The sequence below is a fragment of the Pristiophorus japonicus genome, chromosome 6 (assembly GCF_044704955.1).
Source record: "Pristiophorus japonicus isolate sPriJap1 chromosome 6, sPriJap1.hap1, whole genome shotgun sequence".
In the NCBI taxonomy this organism is placed as follows: domain Eukaryota; kingdom Metazoa; phylum Chordata; class Chondrichthyes; family Pristiophoridae; genus Pristiophorus; species Pristiophorus japonicus.
The window spans coordinates 83,249,895-83,267,946 of NC_091982.1; the positions used below are offsets into that span (position 1 = coordinate 83,249,895).

Sequence of the window (18,052 nt, forward strand, 5' to 3'; positions counted from 1 at the left end):
ATAAAGATTCCTGCTTGTCATTTGTCCTCTATTTAAAGTACAGTTTAGGGAGTGGAGGTAGATCAGCACAATAAATGAGAACTTATATCGACATTATAAATCAGAATACTTCAAGTTTAATAGCGTCAGCTAATTCAAAGTTCATCCACACAAATCCCATAACTCACTCTTTGAACTCCATCAGGGACTCATAAGCAATTTACAACAAAGAAGGTTTGTTTATACTGTCACTGAGTTATGTGTCAGGGGCCCAGATAACATCAGAGAAGGGGAATGCATTGTAAATTAAATTAGGTCCTGAAAGCTGAGGTTTGTTTGGGATTACTAGATGATGAGATTTAATTATTATAATGTTGTCTGACAGTATTTGAGAAGTCAGAGTAAACAACAATGTGCTTTGTTGAAATTTGGATTTAAGATCATGGTCAAATTTCATAATTTCATCTCTTTAAAAAAAATCTGGTTTAGATTCGGAAAAGAAAAACAAAAGGAAGAAATTAAAGAAGAAAAGCACAAATAAAATCAATTCAGCTGACACCAAAGATGATTTTTCCAGAACTGTGGACTTAACTGCACCTCTGGGTAAGGATGCAGCACATGCTCAACACTCCAGCAATTGATTTAAATGGCTGATATATACAGAGAATGACATAGAATTACAAAGAATATACAGCACAGAAACAGGCCCTTTGTCCCAAACAGTCCATGCCGACATCAATGTATTTTTCTTTTTTATGCTCCACTCGAGCATCCTTCCATCTTCCCTCATCAAACTCTATCAGCATAACCCTCTATTCCCTTCTCCCTCATATGTTTATCTCATAGGCAGTCCCTCGGAATCGAGGAAGACTTGCTTCCACTCTAAAAATGAGTCCTTTGGTGGCTGAACAGTCCAATATGAGAACCATAGTCCCTGTCACAGGTGGGACAGATAGTCGTTGAGGGAAAGGGTGGGTGGGACTGGTTTGCTGCACGCTCTTTCCGCTGCATGCGCTTGATTTCTACATGCTCTCGGCGTTGAGACTCAAGGTGCTCAGCGTCCTCCCGGATGCACTTCCTCCACTTAGGGTGGTCTTTGGCCAGGGACTCAAGGTGTCAGTGGGGATATAGCACTTTATCAGGGAGGCTTTGAGGGTTTCCTTGTAACGTTTCCTCTGCCCACCTTTGGCTCGTTTGCCACGAAGGAGTTCCGAGCAGAGTGCTTGCTTTGGGAGTCTCGTGTCTGGCATGCGAACAATGTGGCCTGCCCAGCGGAACTGATCAAGTGTGGTCAGTGCTTCAAGGCTGGGGATGTTGGCCTGCTCGAGGACACTAATGTTGGTGCGTCTGTCCTCCCAGGGGATTTGCAGGAGGCATTGTTGATGGTATTTCTCCAGCAACTTGAGGTGTCTACTGTACATGGTCCATGTCTCTGATCCATACAGAAGGGTGGGTATTACTACAGCCCTGTAGATGATGAGCTTGGTGGCAGATTTGAGGGCCTGGCCTTCAAACACTCTTTTTCTCAGGCGGCCGAATGCTGCACTGGTGCATCTAGCCTCCCCTTAAATGCATTCATACAGTTTGTCTCAACTACTCCCTGTAGTAGTGAGTTACATATTCTCACCAGTTTCTGGATAAAGAAGTTTCATCTGAATTCCCTATTTGATTTCTTGGTGACTATCTTATATTGACAGTTTGTAGTTTTGCTCTACTCTGACCGGAATCTTCCCAGCCCTGCGAGTGCAGGTTTGGAGACTGGCCCGCTGTCAAAATGGCCCTGACTGACAGTGGTTCAGAAGTCTGCTCTGAACTCACCTCCGTGTCAGTTTCTCAAGTGACGGATCTGCATACAGATCGCAGACCTGACAGCAAGCGGCGGGCCAGTTAACTAAGATGCTTAATAGGTACTTTAAAGGTATTTAAAAGGACTTTAACCAGGCACTTACCATTTTACCAAGTTTTCACTGAGTTTGACATCCCTTGGGTTTCACGCCAGTTAAGTGTATCGGGTTCTCAGTAACTCTTTATTGCTTTGACTAGTTGACAGCTGCAGAGGTGGTATAAAAGCTACCATTTCACAGCTGTTCACTTTCCAATGTCAAAAGCTGACACCTTCAGGATTTGGAAGTAACTTTTGAACTGTATGCAGTTTGGAAGTATTTGCAGTGGACTCTCTATCCACTATCACTTTCTTGCAGCAACCTCGCTCACCATTGACTGATCACTTCTGTCATCTCACCCTCACCTGCCATTTATTCCAGCAGCATGGTGCCCTTGCAAAACTCTCACCTTGGTCCTCAGAATCACACCACGATCAGCCCCAACACCGACATCACTAAACAAATCAGCATCACCAACAACCACACCAACCTTCTCCACAATCACCTGATGCTGCACAGGACACAGGGCATCAGCACCCGACCACATTGCTGCCCAAGATATCAGGGATGACCTCACCATGGCCACCTTCATTTCACTTGACGCTGTACATCCTGGCTGCCACATGATGCGCCAGGTTGGCACCACACCACACCAGCTTCATAAAGCATCCTTGCATTGCCCAAGCCATTCCTTTCACATTCAGTACCATTGTTGGGTAGCCTTATGTCTCACCATTCACTACAACTCACTAAGCCACTTCCAAAGGTGCACACAAATCTGTCCAAGAACATAAAGTGTTGAAAATAAAGATTTCAATGTTTGACAACACATCAACCTAAACTTTACATGAACATTGGCTAAAGGAGCCTTGTGTGTTGTTAGTTGGATTGATTGGGCAAGGATGAGGGTGAGTGTGAAGGCTGGCTAGTGAGATGGGGATGTGATAATGTAGATAGAGAGGGAGGGATGGGTGGAAGTGCAAGGTAGGTTGATGTGAGTAAGGATGTGCAGGAGTAGGGTAGGGAAGGCAGAGTGATGGGGATGTGATGAATAGCACAGCAGAATGAGGTTGAGTGCGGCTTTGCAGTAACGTTTCGTGATCTACTGAGATCATTGAAAGGTTTGCGCCACTGCAGCCAGATCCTGCTGATGACATCCTGCTTGTGCCCTCCTATGCACTGTGCAACCAGGCTGTGTTGGTGACCTGGGAAGGTCTCTGCTGCCCATTGGATGGGAAGAGGACCTCCCTGTGTGCTGTGTCTCCCTCCATAAGCATCCAAAGGGAGTGATGGGAGAGCCTGGGTGCAGCCATGCCCATCTGTGCAGTGCTTGTCAGTGTTTGCAGCACCTCAATGCTGCAGAACACTAACAGAACAACTCTCAAAATGAATGTGGGTACGGTCCCTTTAAGGAAACTGGCAAATTACGTCATCAGACCCGCTTCCTGGTAATTGGCCGGGAACCCCGCAGGGCTGGCTTAACAAGTCCAATCTAGGAAAAATTGTTTCGAGAGGGTGGGCTGCAGAGAGGAGCAGGTTCCCCACATGCCACCGATGCCGGCCGCATCGGACTCACCATGGTTGGTGAAATCGCGGCCTCTGTGTCTACTCTATCAAAACCTTTCAAATTTTAAAGACCTCTATTAGGTCAACCTCAGCCTTCTATTTTCAAGAGAAAAGAGACACAGCCTGGTCATCCTTTCCTAATAGGTATAACCTTGCATTTTTGGTATCATTGTTGTACATGATTTTTGCACCCTCTCTGGGTGGCCTAATAGAGTGCCTCTATTAGGTCACCCATCACTCTCATCTTTTCAAGCGAATAGAGACCCAGAGATTAGCAGGACAAGGTGAATCAAGCTTGTCTGTTGGAACTGTAGTCATAATAGATAGGTCTGCTGGGACCTAAGAGTTTCGTTAGTGCTTCCCTAATGGCTTAAAATGAGCAAAAGCCCTGCCCATGGTGGAAATAAGCCATACCAACCAGGAAATCCCAAAGTTCATTCTCCAGTTTTTCCCGGAGGTAGCTAATCTCAGGCAAAGTGGGGGTCATGGTCCTGTAATTGGCTTTAGCTCCCCTGGGCTAAGGAGTAAAATAATCAGCCACAGTTCAAGCTCCTAATCACTATCTTGTGACTCTTGCTGAACAATGAATGTGCAGGGAATTTAGGTGAGGAGAAGATCAGGCTCATCTACGAATCTGTCCATGGTTGAATAGCTTGTTGGCACTCAGTCTAGATCTGTACTGGGATGATGGATACTTTGGTGGGGTTCCATAGTGCTATCAGCCAACACCTTCGGAGGAAAGAAAAGATTTTCATGGAATGGATAATTTAAGAAAAAGATTAGTAGGACTATAAACATCTCAGATTTGGATTTTAGCACTTAATCATCAGTAATGTGAACTGATAAATCAGAAATGACTGTGTCTAGTCTTCAAGGTTAGAGAAATGAGAAGTTATGTGTACCAACTGATAGTTCAAATAGCAGCTGGAGCCCTACATGAAATGAATTGGGCAGGTCAGCCCAGTGGTTTTAAGCCCAGACCACAAAGCTGCTCCTAATTAACATTCAATTAGCAATTTCATTCAGAAGAGCCAAAATGATGGCTGGTGTAGAAATGGAAATATTCATACTGGTACAACTGAGTTGCTCTTGCCGATGGGATTTGGGCAAATTATTAGGAATAATAGGAATTTTACTTGAATTATATCTCTTGTGGTATATCTCACCTCGTAGTGTTGATGCTGGCACCAGGTGACAAAAGTGTGAAAGTACTTCAGCAACTCTCTCCTAATGAACAAAAGCTTTTAGCAAAACTTTTTAAAGAACTGTAAAGAAAAAGATGTAGATGATTTTCAGTTAGGGCTCTGAGCTATTTAAAGGGATAATAAATCTTGTAAGACAGGGTGAGCAATGTAACATTGAGCTGATTGGTGGATATCCAACATGGCAGCTGTGATTTATCTCACAACTTCTTTTAGATGAAATTCAAGGATTTGTTTTAGAAAGTGTTTCAGACTGTCAGCTGAGTTCCGTGGGCATCACTCTGCTGGATAACAAAAGTCCCATTCTCTCTTTCAAAATCCTGCCACAAACCTTTTCCCCTTCCCCTCAATTATATACTGCTTCCTGGCCACTGTCTCAGGTTGAACCAAACATTTTGCAATCTCGCCAATCTGGTCGACTTTGAGCTGATTTACTGACCCCATATCTTCTCCATCACAAAGATTGACTACTTCCATTACTGTAACATCGCCTGCCTCTGCCCCTGCCTCAGCCCATCTGCCACTGAAACCCTTATTCTTGTCTTTGTCACCATCCAGATGCCATCACTCCTTTTCCTGGATGGGCTCACAGTCTCCATCTCAGTCCAAAACTCTCTTGCTTTCATCTTATCCCACACCGAGTCCTACTCATCCATCATCCCCATCCTCACTGACTTACATTGGTCCCAGATCCCCAATGTTACAAAATTAAAATTCTCATCCTCGAGTTTAACTCACTCTCTGGCCTCACCCCTCTCTATTTCTGTAACCTCCTCCAGCCCTACAACCAGTCATCTGATTTCTTTGTTCGTCTGACTCCATCCTCTTATGCATCCCCCCTCCCTTTGCCCCAATTGGCAGGCATCCCTTTAGCCTCCTATGCTGAAATCTCTGGAATTCCCTCACAAAACATCTCTGCTTCTCCAGCTCTCTCTTCTCCTTAAAACCCACCTCTTTGATCAAGCTTTTCATCACCCTCCTAATCTCCTTATGCCGCTGTGAAGTGCCTTGATACTTTTTCTATGTTAAGGAGTGCTCAATAGATGCAAATTGCTGTTGATGAAGATGATATTGTCTCATTAATTGGTTGTAAAACTGATAGCAATTACAAACCGTTTGTAACCTGAACAGCAATGGGATTCCGCCCACTAAGGGACACAATGGACATGATCTTCACCATGCGGCAGATACAAGAGAAATGCAGGGTACAGCACCAACCCTTGTGCATGGCCTTCTTTGACCTCACAAAAGCCTTCGACACTGTCAACCATTAGGGATTATGGAGCGTCCTCCTAAGATTCGGCCGCTCTCAAGCGTTTGTCACCATCCTCCGTCTGCTCTACGATGACATGCAAGCTGTGATCCTGACCATCGGATCCACCACAGACCCATTCCACATTTGAATCGGGGTCAAGCAAGGCTGTGTCATTGCACCAACGCTATTCATGATCTTCCTTGCTGCAATGATCCATTTCACCCTCAGCAAGCTCCCCGCTGGAGTGGAGCTAAATTACAGGACAAATGGGAATCTATTCAACCTCTGCTGCCTCCAGGCCAGATCCAAGGCCATCCCATGCTCCGTGATTGAATTACAGTATGCAGATGATGCCTGCATCTGCGCACACTCAGAGGCCGAACTCCAAGCCATCGTCAACACCTTCACTGAGGGTACAGAGCATGGGCCTTACACTAAACATCCGTAAGACAAAGGTCCTCTACCAAACTGCCCCCACCACATAGCACTGCCCATCGATGATCAAAATCCATGACAAGGCCTTGGACAATGTGGACCATTTTCCATACTTTGGGAGCCTACTGTCAACAAGGGCAGACATCGACAACGAGGTCCAACACTGCCTTCAGTGCACCAGTGCAGCCTTCGGTCGCCTTCAGAAGAGAGTGTTTGAAGCTCAGAACCTCAAACCCGGCACCAAGCTCATGGTCTACAGAGCAGTGATGATACCCATCCTCCTATAGGGCTCAGAGACATGGACTATGTACAGCAGGCACCTCAAAACACTGGAGAAGTACCACTAATGCTGCCTCAGCAAGATCCTGCAAATCCATTGGCAGTATAGGCACACTAACGTCAGTATCCTTGCTCAGGCCAACATCCCCAGCATCGAAGCACTGACCTTGCTTGATCAGCCCCACTGGATGGACCACATCGTCCGCATGCCTGACACGAGACTCCCAAAACAAGTGCTCTACTCGGAGCTCCAACACGGCAAGCGAACCCCAGGTGGGCAGAGGAAACGCTTCAAGGACACCCTCAAAGCCTCCTTGAAAAAATGTAACATGCCCACTGACACCTGGGAATCCTTGGCGCAAGACCGCCTAAGGTGGAGGAAAAGCTTCCGGGAAGTCACTGAACACGTCGAGTCTCTTTGCCGAGAGCAAGCTAAAGCCAAGCGTAGACAGCGGAAGGAGCGTGCGGCATCCCAGGCCCCGCACCCACCCATTCCTTCAATCACCGTTTGCCCCACCTGTGACAGAGACTGTAGGTCCCACATTGGACTCTTCTTTCATCTGAGAACTCATTTTTAGTGAGGAAGCAAGTCATCCTCAACTCTGAGGGACTGCCTATGATGATGATGAATTTGCTTTCATAATAAAATTCACTGCATTTTGAAAGTAGTTCATTGTGTGAAATATTTTGCGATGTTATATAAATCCAAGTATTTTAGTTTTGATTATTTTCAGCATCAATTAGACAATAAACTGACAGACCCTGCTAACACAAGTAGTCTATTTTACTGGCAGTAAATTGTGAATAAACCTACAATATGATGTTTCAATACATTCCTGGATTGTAACTGCCAGCAGACTACCAGCAGGTGAGTTCATTTCTCACCCGCCTGCAGCAGAATGAGACCCAGCCGATTTTAACGGCTAATTTAAAACCCGCTGGTCCTCTTCCCACCTGTTTTGAGCGGGGAGTCAGTGGGAAGGGGCAGAAAATCGTGCGGCCCAGAGTTCGCCTGCCGATGTAAGGTGGGAGCCGGAACCAGGTCCGAGGGCATCTCGCAGAGATCTCACGTTCAGGAAGCGGGGAGGAGTCCAGGCTTGGGTGGGGCGGGGGGACGCTAAGCTATCCATGTGGGGCCCAGAGGAGCTCCTGTCCCTCCTGGCCCCCACAAAAGTAAAGGAAAGCACTTACCATTTTCAGATCATGATACTGATCATGAGCAGAAACCCTGATCAACTCATGTACACAGAGGCCAATTGTAGCACTGGCTGGCATCAGCTAACACAGTATAGAGCAAGAGTTGTACCTGGGACCTAACTGACCTGCATGGCTTACCTGTTCTCCAAATATATTGGCTGAGCCAGCAGGGAAGGCTGTAGTAACCTGTAGCTCTACACACACCAAAGCTCCTATCAGTTGGGATGGATTCAATATTAGGTTATAGAGGTGAAAGGATGGTTCTGTAACCCACTGCAACCATTAATCTTCTGAGTATAAATATTTTAGACAGCAGTGAAATTCCCAGTTCACTGATGTTGAAAATGGTGATGTCACACTGCTGCAGCAGACAGTGATTTGGTTAAGATATGTTGCATCAGAGTACAACAATAACAACTTGTATTTATATAGCACCTTTAACATAATAAAATGTCCAAGACAATGTTACGGAGGTGGAAATAGGTGGTTTTAGTTGTGTTGCAGATATGTGGCCGGAAGCTCATTTCAGGATCAAATATGACACCTAGGCTGTGATCAGATGCTTGGGAGAGGGATGGAGTAGGGAGGAGCTTTGTCCTGCTTCTAAATTTTTCTCTACCTGGCTTATGACTGTTTGACTCAACAGTGTGGAAAGAGCTGACCCTGAGCTAGAGTACTTGATGCTAGTATTTGGTGTCCACTCTCACCCTTGTGGACATAAACAATTACCGTCACTTCACACAACATAATTGGATATAACTTAGGGAAGAAGTTGAAAGATTGTTGGAAAATGAGCTATTCATAGTTTTTTTTAAACAAATATACACTGAAACCCTCTGTAAATTTCAATTTTAACTGTTAACTAATTGAAGGATACACAAGATTTCATAACAGGCACTTTAGATTCATCTAATCATTTTGTTTCCTTTTTATACCTTTTAGATCTCTACAGAAAAGCACTTCTTGCATTAAAGACCAGACCACGAGCTAACGACTAGGTAGTTTGTTCAATTAAACAGCAGGGATGAGTATCCTAAGGAACCGGATCTTCCCTCGCTGGATAATATTCACACTGGACAATATGGGCAATTGTTACTGTCATTTGAAGCCCATGCTTTCTTGAACTATGTCCATCTTTGGAGATGGTTAGGAAGGATACCCTTCAGTCAATGCATTAAACTATCTTCTCTGTAGGATCTAAAGAAGATATTGACAAATCATGCAAATTAGTAATCAGGAACTATGACAAATGTGTTTGTTCGTGATGTCATCAGATGCTGCAGGAGACCTGAGACCCTGGATGTCATCCAGATCAGATAGCGATCCAATGCCGCTCCACAGGCTCAGTTTCTTCCTGTATGTACAACGCTATACTGTCTATTCCATTTTATGTTGCCACATTCATTTCTTTCTCTTCGTCTATTGCATTTTGTATTCTTTGTTTCTTGCTTAATGTGTTTAGAGGGAAAAATGTTGACCTGTTGCATAATCTTTAATGTTATAAAGAGAGATACCTAAATATCTACTAGTGTCTCTCAGTCTTTCTATATTCTAGAGTTTCATGGTCAGAAGAAGTCTGGGAACAGCCATGTAGGAACATAGGAACAGAGTCGAGAAGGCCATTCAGCCCCTCAAGCCTGCCCACCATTCAATGAGATTATGGATGATCTGTATCTTAACTCCATCCACTTGCATTGGCTCCATTTCCTTTTATACCCTTGTCTAGCAAAAACCTATCGTTCTCAGATTTAAAATTATTAATTGAACTAACATCGACTGCATTTTGTGGGAGAGAATTCCACACATCTATCATCCTTTGCGTGAAGCAGTGTTTTCTGACTTCTCTCTCGAATGGCCTGGCTCTGATTTTAAGGTGATGTCCTCTTTTCCTAGACTCCCCCACCAGTGGGAAAAGTTTCTCTCTATCCTTTCAATTCGTTTCAAAATCCTAAAAATCTAATCAAATCACCCCTTAACTTTTATATTCCAGAGAATACAAACTTAATTTATGTAATATCCCCTAATCTAACCCTTTAAGCCCTGGTAACATTCTGGTGAATCTGTGCTGCACTCGTTCCAAGGCCAATATATCTTTTCTAAGCTGTGATTCTTAGAACTCCAGATGTGGTCCAACCCAGGGCTTCGTATAGCTGTAGCAAAATATCCTCCGCTTTATATTCTGGTCCTCTAGTTATAAAGGCTAACAGTCCATTAACCTTTTTGATCATTTTTTGTACCTGGGTACTACATTTTAATGATCTGTGTACATGGACCCTTAACTCTCTTTGGACTTCCACTGTTCCTAGCTTTTCACCATTTAAATATTACTCGGATCTGTCCTTGTTTGGTCCAAAATGGATGACCTCACACTTAACTGTGTTGAAATCTATCTGCCACAGTTTCGCCCACACATTTAATCTATCAATGTATCTTTGTAATGTTATGCTCCCATCTACACTACGTAGTGATGTGATTAAAAAAAAACCTACCCAATGGCATGAATTGAGATTGCTGCCAACATATTTCAGGTCAGTTTCAGAAGATTTTTGTTCCCATTTCCAGTTGGCCCAGTACCCCCCATTATTATGCCAACTACTATCCAAAAGAAAAAGCAAGACTTGTATTTAAAAGCTAAGGAGAACTTTTATGTTAGCACAATGAAATTACAATTTACAAGCCTCTCTTTATAATTAATTTCACAACTCAAGAATATCTGCCAATAATAGAAAAGACTCAGAGGAAAACTATGGAATAAATTCTGTGTTCTGAGTTTCATGGGGAGTTTTTCTGGTTGATACAATGTGTATATTTCTTACTGTTATGTTTCACAATGAGGACAGACTCTTAGAGCTATGAATAGTTTTCTAATGCTACTAGAAGTGTCAGCTGGTAGCATTCATGCCTCTGAATCAGAGGTTATGGGTTTAAGCCCCACTGAACATATTGCAGAACTGAGGGAATGTTGCACTGTTGGAGGCGCCATCTTTTAGATAAGACATTAAAACAAAGCTGCTTCTGCCTGCCAAACAATTTGAAGAGCAGAGAGTTCTTCCGGTGCCTTGCTCAATGCTCCTTCCTCAATCACCACCAAAAACAAATGAACTGCTTTTGTGGCACTTACTTAGCTGCCCTGTTTGCCCACATAACAACAGTGATTGTACTTCAAAAAAATAATTCATTGGTTAGAACATCAGTGCCCATTCCTCCCTCTCATGGTTAAGCTGCTAGACAAACACAAAATGTTTCTCTTTCTTTCAATAACCCACATCGCTCTCCACAGTAACTTGGCACTATTTTAAGGGATTCCTTTTCTGTGGCAAGGCCGCTATGTTCAGCGTGGTTCAAGTTTCCCTGTAGAGGATGCTGCACTGAACTGGATCTCTAATCACCGTAAGTTGCCCACTAAAAATCTGGGGCAGCTGTAAGTGTACTGAATGATGAGCGCTGCTCATTCGCCGCTGACTGCAAAATCCAGGCCATTGTGTCTTAGTGCAACATCCTAAAGTGTTTTACAGCCAATTAATTACTTTTTAAATGTAGTCACTGTTGTAGGAAAACGTGGCAGCAAATTTTCACAAAGCCAAGTACCACAAAAAGCAAAGAAATAAATGACCAGATAATTTACTTCAGTAATTGTGCTTGAGTTGATCTGGACACTTGGAGAATTCACCTGCTCTTCTTCAAATAGTGCTGTGGGATCTTTTACATCCATCTTGAGTGTAGATGGGACTCCCACAGTGCAGTACTCACTCAGTATTGCACCTAGAATATGTGTTCATGTTTCTGAAATGGGGTGTTAACCCACAGACTTCTGATTCAGAGCTGAACATGCTGCCACTGAGCCAAGGCTGACAAAGTTAACAGATATTCCAGTTAACAGTTTGAACGGTAATTCTGCTTTGCTGGTGACCTCATGCAATTAATATTTCTCAGTCTCTGTTACAGTAGAATTAAAAATGAGAGTTCATAAATAAACTACTGTTAATAATAACAGTAGCATAGTGGTTATGTTTTTGGACTAGTAATCCAGAGACCTGGACTAATGATCTGGAGACGTGAGTATAAATCCCACCACGGCAGTTGGGGGATTTAAATTACGTTTATTAATTAGATCTGGAATAAAAGCTAGTATCGGCAATGATGACCATGGGCTCAATTTTGGTCAGGAGTTGCTCTGTTTTTTTTTGGAGTAACCTGCTTTTTCTGGCATAACTTAAAAATCCCCAGTTTCCACAATCAATTTGCATCAGCATAACTCACTTAGTTACATTTTTTTAGGTTAGTTTTTTTTCAGAAGTGGGTGTTAGCAGCCACCTCTGCCAGTTCTGCCCATTTAGGCAACTTTAGCCAGCTAATAGTTACTTCATTTCTACTTAGACCAGTGTATGTGGCCACTTGAGAAAACTCTCGCGGAGAGTTAAAGGAATCGGCGCAGGTAGGTACATCGGAGGCCATTCGGCCTGGGATAGGGGCGGGAAGCGGAGAGAGCCAACCAAGCTTTACCTGTAGAAATTTTTGCAAACAAAAACTACTAACAATTCTATAAGAAATAAAAAATTGAAGTCCTAGCTTCCTCTTCAAACTGCAATTCACCTTTCTGCACTCGGCCAGGGAAGGCAGCGGGCGGGTGCGGGAGGCCACTCGGCCAGGGCTAGGGGTGGGCAGGAGAACTGATAGAAATCACCGGCAGGCAGGAGCACTATCAGTTCTCCTGCCCGCCCCTAGCCCAACAAAGGAGGTAGAATTTATGAGATAGAGAATTTTACCTAAAGGAGCCCCAATTTCAGTGAGGGAGAGATAACAAGAGCAACACAGATTCGAAGAGAGGGAATGATGTAAATTCAGCACCAATGAGATGGCAAAATAGCGGCAACATGAGGAGAAACAGCACAAGGCTGACGAGAGGGAGGAAGAACATCGCCACACTCTAAAACTACATCTGTATTTTGACAAATTGGGACTGTTGTTGTAGACTTGCAGCGCTATTGCACATGCGCGGACATCACTAACCACCACTGCGCATGTGCAGACGTCCCGGCACATTTTCCAGCGCAGAACGACAGGCCACGCTGTGTGACTGCAGTGAAGAGGCCAGACAGTGCCCAAAGTTCCAACATTTTTTTTCGCCGCATCTGGGAGCGTACATAAGCGCCGCAATTCCGGTAAGTGCGCCGAGAAACGGGCTCAGACAAAATTGAGCCCATGAAACTATCGGATTGTCGTAAAAACCCACCTGTTTCACGAATGTCCTTTAGGGAAGAAAATCTGCCATCCTTACCTGGTCTGGTCTATATGTGAATCCAGACCCACAGAAATGTGGTAGACTCATAACTGCCCACTGAAATGGCCTAGCAAGCCACTCAATAGTACTAAACCGCTACGAGAAACGATAATAAGAATAAAACCCACCTAGGCGCCGGCTTCAGATACAACAACAGCACACCCAACCCAGTCGACCCTGCAAAGTCCTCCTCACTAACATCTGGTGATATTTGCCAAAATTGGAAGAGCTGTTTCACAAACTAGCAAACAACTTGACATAGTCATATTCACAGAATCAAACTTTTCAGCCAACATCCCAGATTCCTCCGTCATCATCCCTAGGTATGTCCTGGGTGACTGGACAGACCCTCCAGAGGTGTTGGCATAGTGGTACACAGTCGGGCGGGAATGGCACTGGAAGTTATCCCTGGGTATGTCCTGTCCCATAGGCAGGACAGACCCACCAGAAGTGGCAACACAGTGGTATACAGTCAGGTGGGAGTGGCTCTGGGAGCTGTCAGCATTGACTCCGGACCCCATGAAGTCTCATGGCTTCAGGTCAAGCATGGGTAAGGAAACCTCCTGCTGATTCCCACCTAACGCTCTCCCTCAGCTGATGAATCAGTACTCCTCCATGTTGAACACCCTTGGAAGAAGCAGGAATACAGAATGTCCTCTGGGTGGGGGACTTCACTGTTCATCGCCAAGAGTGGCTTGGTAGCAGCACTACTGACCGAGCTGGCTGAGTCCTGAAGGATAGTGGTGAGAGAACCAACACAAGGGAAAAACCTACTTGACCCCATCCTCACCAAACCATCGGTCGCAGATGAATCTTCCATGACAGTTTTCGTACTAGTGACCACCACACAGCACTTGTGGAGACAAAGTCACATCTTCACACTGAGGACACTCTCCATTGTGTTGTGTGGCATAGATTCAGAACATATCTAGCAGCTCAAAACTGGCCATCCCTGAGGCACTGTGGGCCATCAGCTGCAGCAGAATTATATTCCATCACAATCTCATGGCTCGGCATATCCCTCACTCTACCATCACCATTAAGTCAAGGGACCAACCCTGGTTCAATGAGGAGTGCAACAGAGCATGCCAGGAGCAGCACCAGGCGTATCTAAAAATCAGGTGCCAAACTGGGGAAGCTGCAACACAGGACTATAGGAATGCTAAACAGCAGAAGCAGCATGCTATAGACCGAGTTATGTGATCCCACATCCAACAGATCAGATCAAAGCTCTGCAGTCCAGCCACATCCAATTGTGAATGGTAGTGGGCAATTAAAAAACTACCGGGAACAAGAGGCTCCATGAACATCCCCAGCCTCAATGATGGCAGAGCCCAGCACGCAAGTGCAAAAGACAAGGCTGAAGCATTTGCAACCGTCTTCCGTCAAAAGTGCCAAGTGGATGATCCTTCTCTGCCTCCTCCTGAGGTCCCCACCATTACAGAAGCCTGTCTTCAGCCAATTCGATTCACTTCACGTGATATCAAGAAACGGCTGAACGCATTGGATACAGCAAAGGCTATGGACCCCAACACCATCCCGGCTGTCGTGCTGAAGACTTGTGCTCCGGAACTAGCTGCGCCTCTAGCCAAACTGTTGCAGTACAGCGACAACACTGGCATCTACCCAACATTGTGTAAAACTGCCTAGGTATGGGCATCAGGTCCAGGGGACTTGTCCACCTTTAGTCCCATTAGTTTGCCTAGTACTTTTTGTCTAGTGATAGTGATTGTTTTAAGTTCCCCCCTTCCAATAGCCCCTTGATTATTAATTATTGGGATGCTTTTAGTGTCTTCTACCATGAAGACCGATGCAAATATTTGTTCAAAGTCTCTGCCATTTCCCTGTTACCCATTATTAATTCTCCAGTCTCTTCCTCTAAGGGACCAATGTTTACTTTAGCTACTCTCTTCCTTTTTATATACCTGTAGAAGCTCTTACTGTCTGTTTTTATATTTCTTGCTCATTTAGTCTCATATTCTATCTTCCCTCTCTTTATTTTTTTTTAGTCGTCCTTTGCTGGCTTCTAAAAATTTTCCAATCCTCTGGCCTTCCACAAATCTTTGCAACATTGTATGCATTTGTTTTCAATTTTATACCATCCCTTACTTCCTTAGTTAGCCACGGATGTTTCATCCTTCTCTTAGAGTCTTTCTTTCTGACTGGAATATATCTTTGTTGAGAGTTATAAAATATCTCCTTAAATATCTGCCACTGCTTATCTACCGTCTAAAGCTTTAATCTATTTTCCCAGTCCACTTTAGCCAACTCTGCCTTCATACCTTTATAATTGCCTTTATTTAAGTTCAGGACACTAGTTTGAGACCCAACTTTTTCACTCTCAAGCTGAATTTGAAATTCAACCATGCTATAAACACTCTTCCCAAGAGGATCCTTTACTATGAGATCATTAATTAATCTTGTCTGATTACACATTACCAGATCTAAAATAGTCTGCTTCATAATTGGTTCCACAACATATTCTTCTAAGAAATCATCCTGAATACACTCTATGAACTCTTCCTCAAGGCTACCTTTGGCAATTTGATTTGTCCAATCAATATGAAGATTAAAATCGTCCATGGTTATTGCCGTACCTTTCTTACAAGCCTCCATTATTTCTTGATTTATACTCTGTCCTACAGTATAGCTACTGTTAGGGGGCCTATAAACTACTTCCACCAGTGACTTCTTTCCCTTATTATTTCTTATCTCCACCCAAACTGATTCTATATCTTGATCTCCTGAGCCAATATCATTTCTCACTACTGCATTGATTTCACCTTTTATTAACAGGGCTACCCCACCTGCTTTTCCTTTTTGCCTATCCTTCCGAAATGTTAAATACCCCTGAATATTCAGCTCTCAGCCTTGGTCACCTTGCAACCAAGTCTCTGTAATGGCTATCAGATCATACACATTTATTTCTATTTGTGCCATTAACTCATCTATCGTGTTATGAATGCTGTGTGCATTTAGATAAAGACCTTTTAATTTTGTTTTTTTTATCATTTTTCCCTACTCTGACCCCACTTTCTGATGCACTCATGTCTATACGCTCTGTCTCTTCCTGTCACACTCTGATTATCATTACCCCTATCATAACCCTCCAAAAACTCCAAGTTCCTCTCCAGGGCAATTAGGGATATGCAATAAATGTTGGCCTTGCCAGTGATGCCCACATCCCGTGAACAAATTTTAAAAAAACCTGCACTATTGCCTTTTCCTTTCTCTTTGACTTTTTAAATTTCCGCACAACTGATCCCTCCCATCCACTATTTAGTTTAAAGCCCTATCTACAGCCCTAGTGTTCGATTCACCAGGACACTGGTCCCAGCATGGTTCAAGTGAAGCCCGTCCCAATGGAACAGCTCCCTCTTATCCCAGTACTGGTGCCAGTGCCCCATGAATCGAAACCCATTTCTCCCACACCAATCTGTGAGCCATGTGTTCATCTCTCTGATGTTATTTACCCTATGCAAATTTGCTCGTGGCTCAGGTAGTAATCCAGAGATTATTACTGTAATCTATATAGCGTCACCTAGTGGTAATGCAGCCATTGCTGTATTCACAATAAAGCTTCAGGGACAGGTCACCTGACGAGTTCCTGAGTGAACAGCCAACTTTGGAAGTCCATGTGTTTGTGAGGTCGTGCAGAAGATATCACATTGGCGATGAAGGATCGGACTTCTGGATAACCCAGCTGGAATTTTTGTTGGTGGATGATTCAGCCAACCGACAGAGAGACTTTGAGGGTTTCTTTGTTTTGATTAACAACTAAAAATCCACGATAAATTACAAGCACATTTGGCTGAACTGGAGAGTCCAGAGGGCTGCTACTATGGGAAAAATAGGGCACTTGGGTGAATTCCATTGTGACCGTGAAACTTCAGGAGCTTATGTGGAGTGACTAGAATTTGTTTTCACTGCGAATAGTATCATTGAAGTTCCTAATGATGAATGCTGTAATCGGGTGGTGTTGGAAAGAAAATGGCTATTTTGTTGACTGAAGCAGGCCCCTAGGTGTATGAAACCCTGAAAAATATGTTTGTTCCCGGCAAGCCAAAGAATACATCACTTATGGAGATTCTAAGGAAGTTTAGAGCAGCACTACAGTCCAGAGCCCCTGGAAATTGCTGAAAGTTAGCATTTTGGAATACGAGATCAGTTAACTGACAAATGTATCAGTGAGTATATTGTAGCATTAAAAAAGCTATCTATTCGCCGTCATTTTGGAAACTTTCAGAACCGAGCATTGCGTGACCACTTTGTTTCTGAGATGAAAAATGAAGCAATCAGAAGAAAGTTATTGACAACCCCTAACTTGACTTTTGATTTAGCTTGCCAGACAGCTATGTCATTGGACATGTCCGACCAATACTCCTGAGAATTTCGTACCATTTCCAGTCATCAGACAACCGAGGTAAACCATCTCCAGATTAAAAGTAAAAGGCAGTTAGGCCCCAAAGTCTCAGCAACTGGCCAAGGTAACAGAGCATTGAAGTCATGCTATCGGTGCCTGGGACAACACATTGCTCAAAGCTGCCCATATATGAAGGCAGAGTGTTTCTTCTGCAAGAAAACTGGGCATCTTGCGAAGGTATGCCGACTGAAGAGTAAACTAACTTTCAAGGCTATAGGTAGAAATCTCCAGAGATTACATAGCATGGGAAGAAAAGCAACAGGACGAAGAGATACACGTCATCCGGAGCACGGGGGTATCTAACAGTGATTCGAAAAGTATCATCATCCAAGTAGATGTTGCAGGAACCAGGATACCCATGGAAATTGACACTGGTGCATCCATGAGCATAGTACTGGAATCACTATATCTCGACAAATTGCATGATTTCCCAATGGAGAAATCCAAGATAGAGCTGCGAGGCTATGCAGAAGAGAACATTCCTGTGGTGGGTTGTATCACCATACCGGTGAAATACAAGGATCAATTTCAGAGCTTGCCTCTCTTAGTAGT

At 43.9% G+C, this 18,052-nt stretch overlaps 1 protein-coding gene across 3 annotated transcripts in view; it reads left to right on the top strand.

The window, feature by feature from the left end:
• The window catches only part of LOC139265180 (ADP-ribosylation factor-like protein 13B), a 49,402-nt gene extending 40,168 nt beyond the window's left edge, over positions 1-9,234 (top strand). For 2 of the 3 annotated variants that reach the window (XM_070882107.1, XM_070882106.1), the window contains exons 7-8: positions 469-582; positions 8,739-9,234. In XM_070882107.1, the coding sequence (XP_070738208.1) occupies positions 469-582; positions 8,739-8,794 (170 nt within the window). In that variant the 3' untranslated portion in view covers positions 8,795-9,234. The remainder of the gene's footprint in view (positions 1-468; positions 583-8,738) is intronic. The other variant, XM_070882108.1, reaches the window with a different exon arrangement.
• Positions 9,235-18,052: the final 8,818 nt, after the last annotated feature.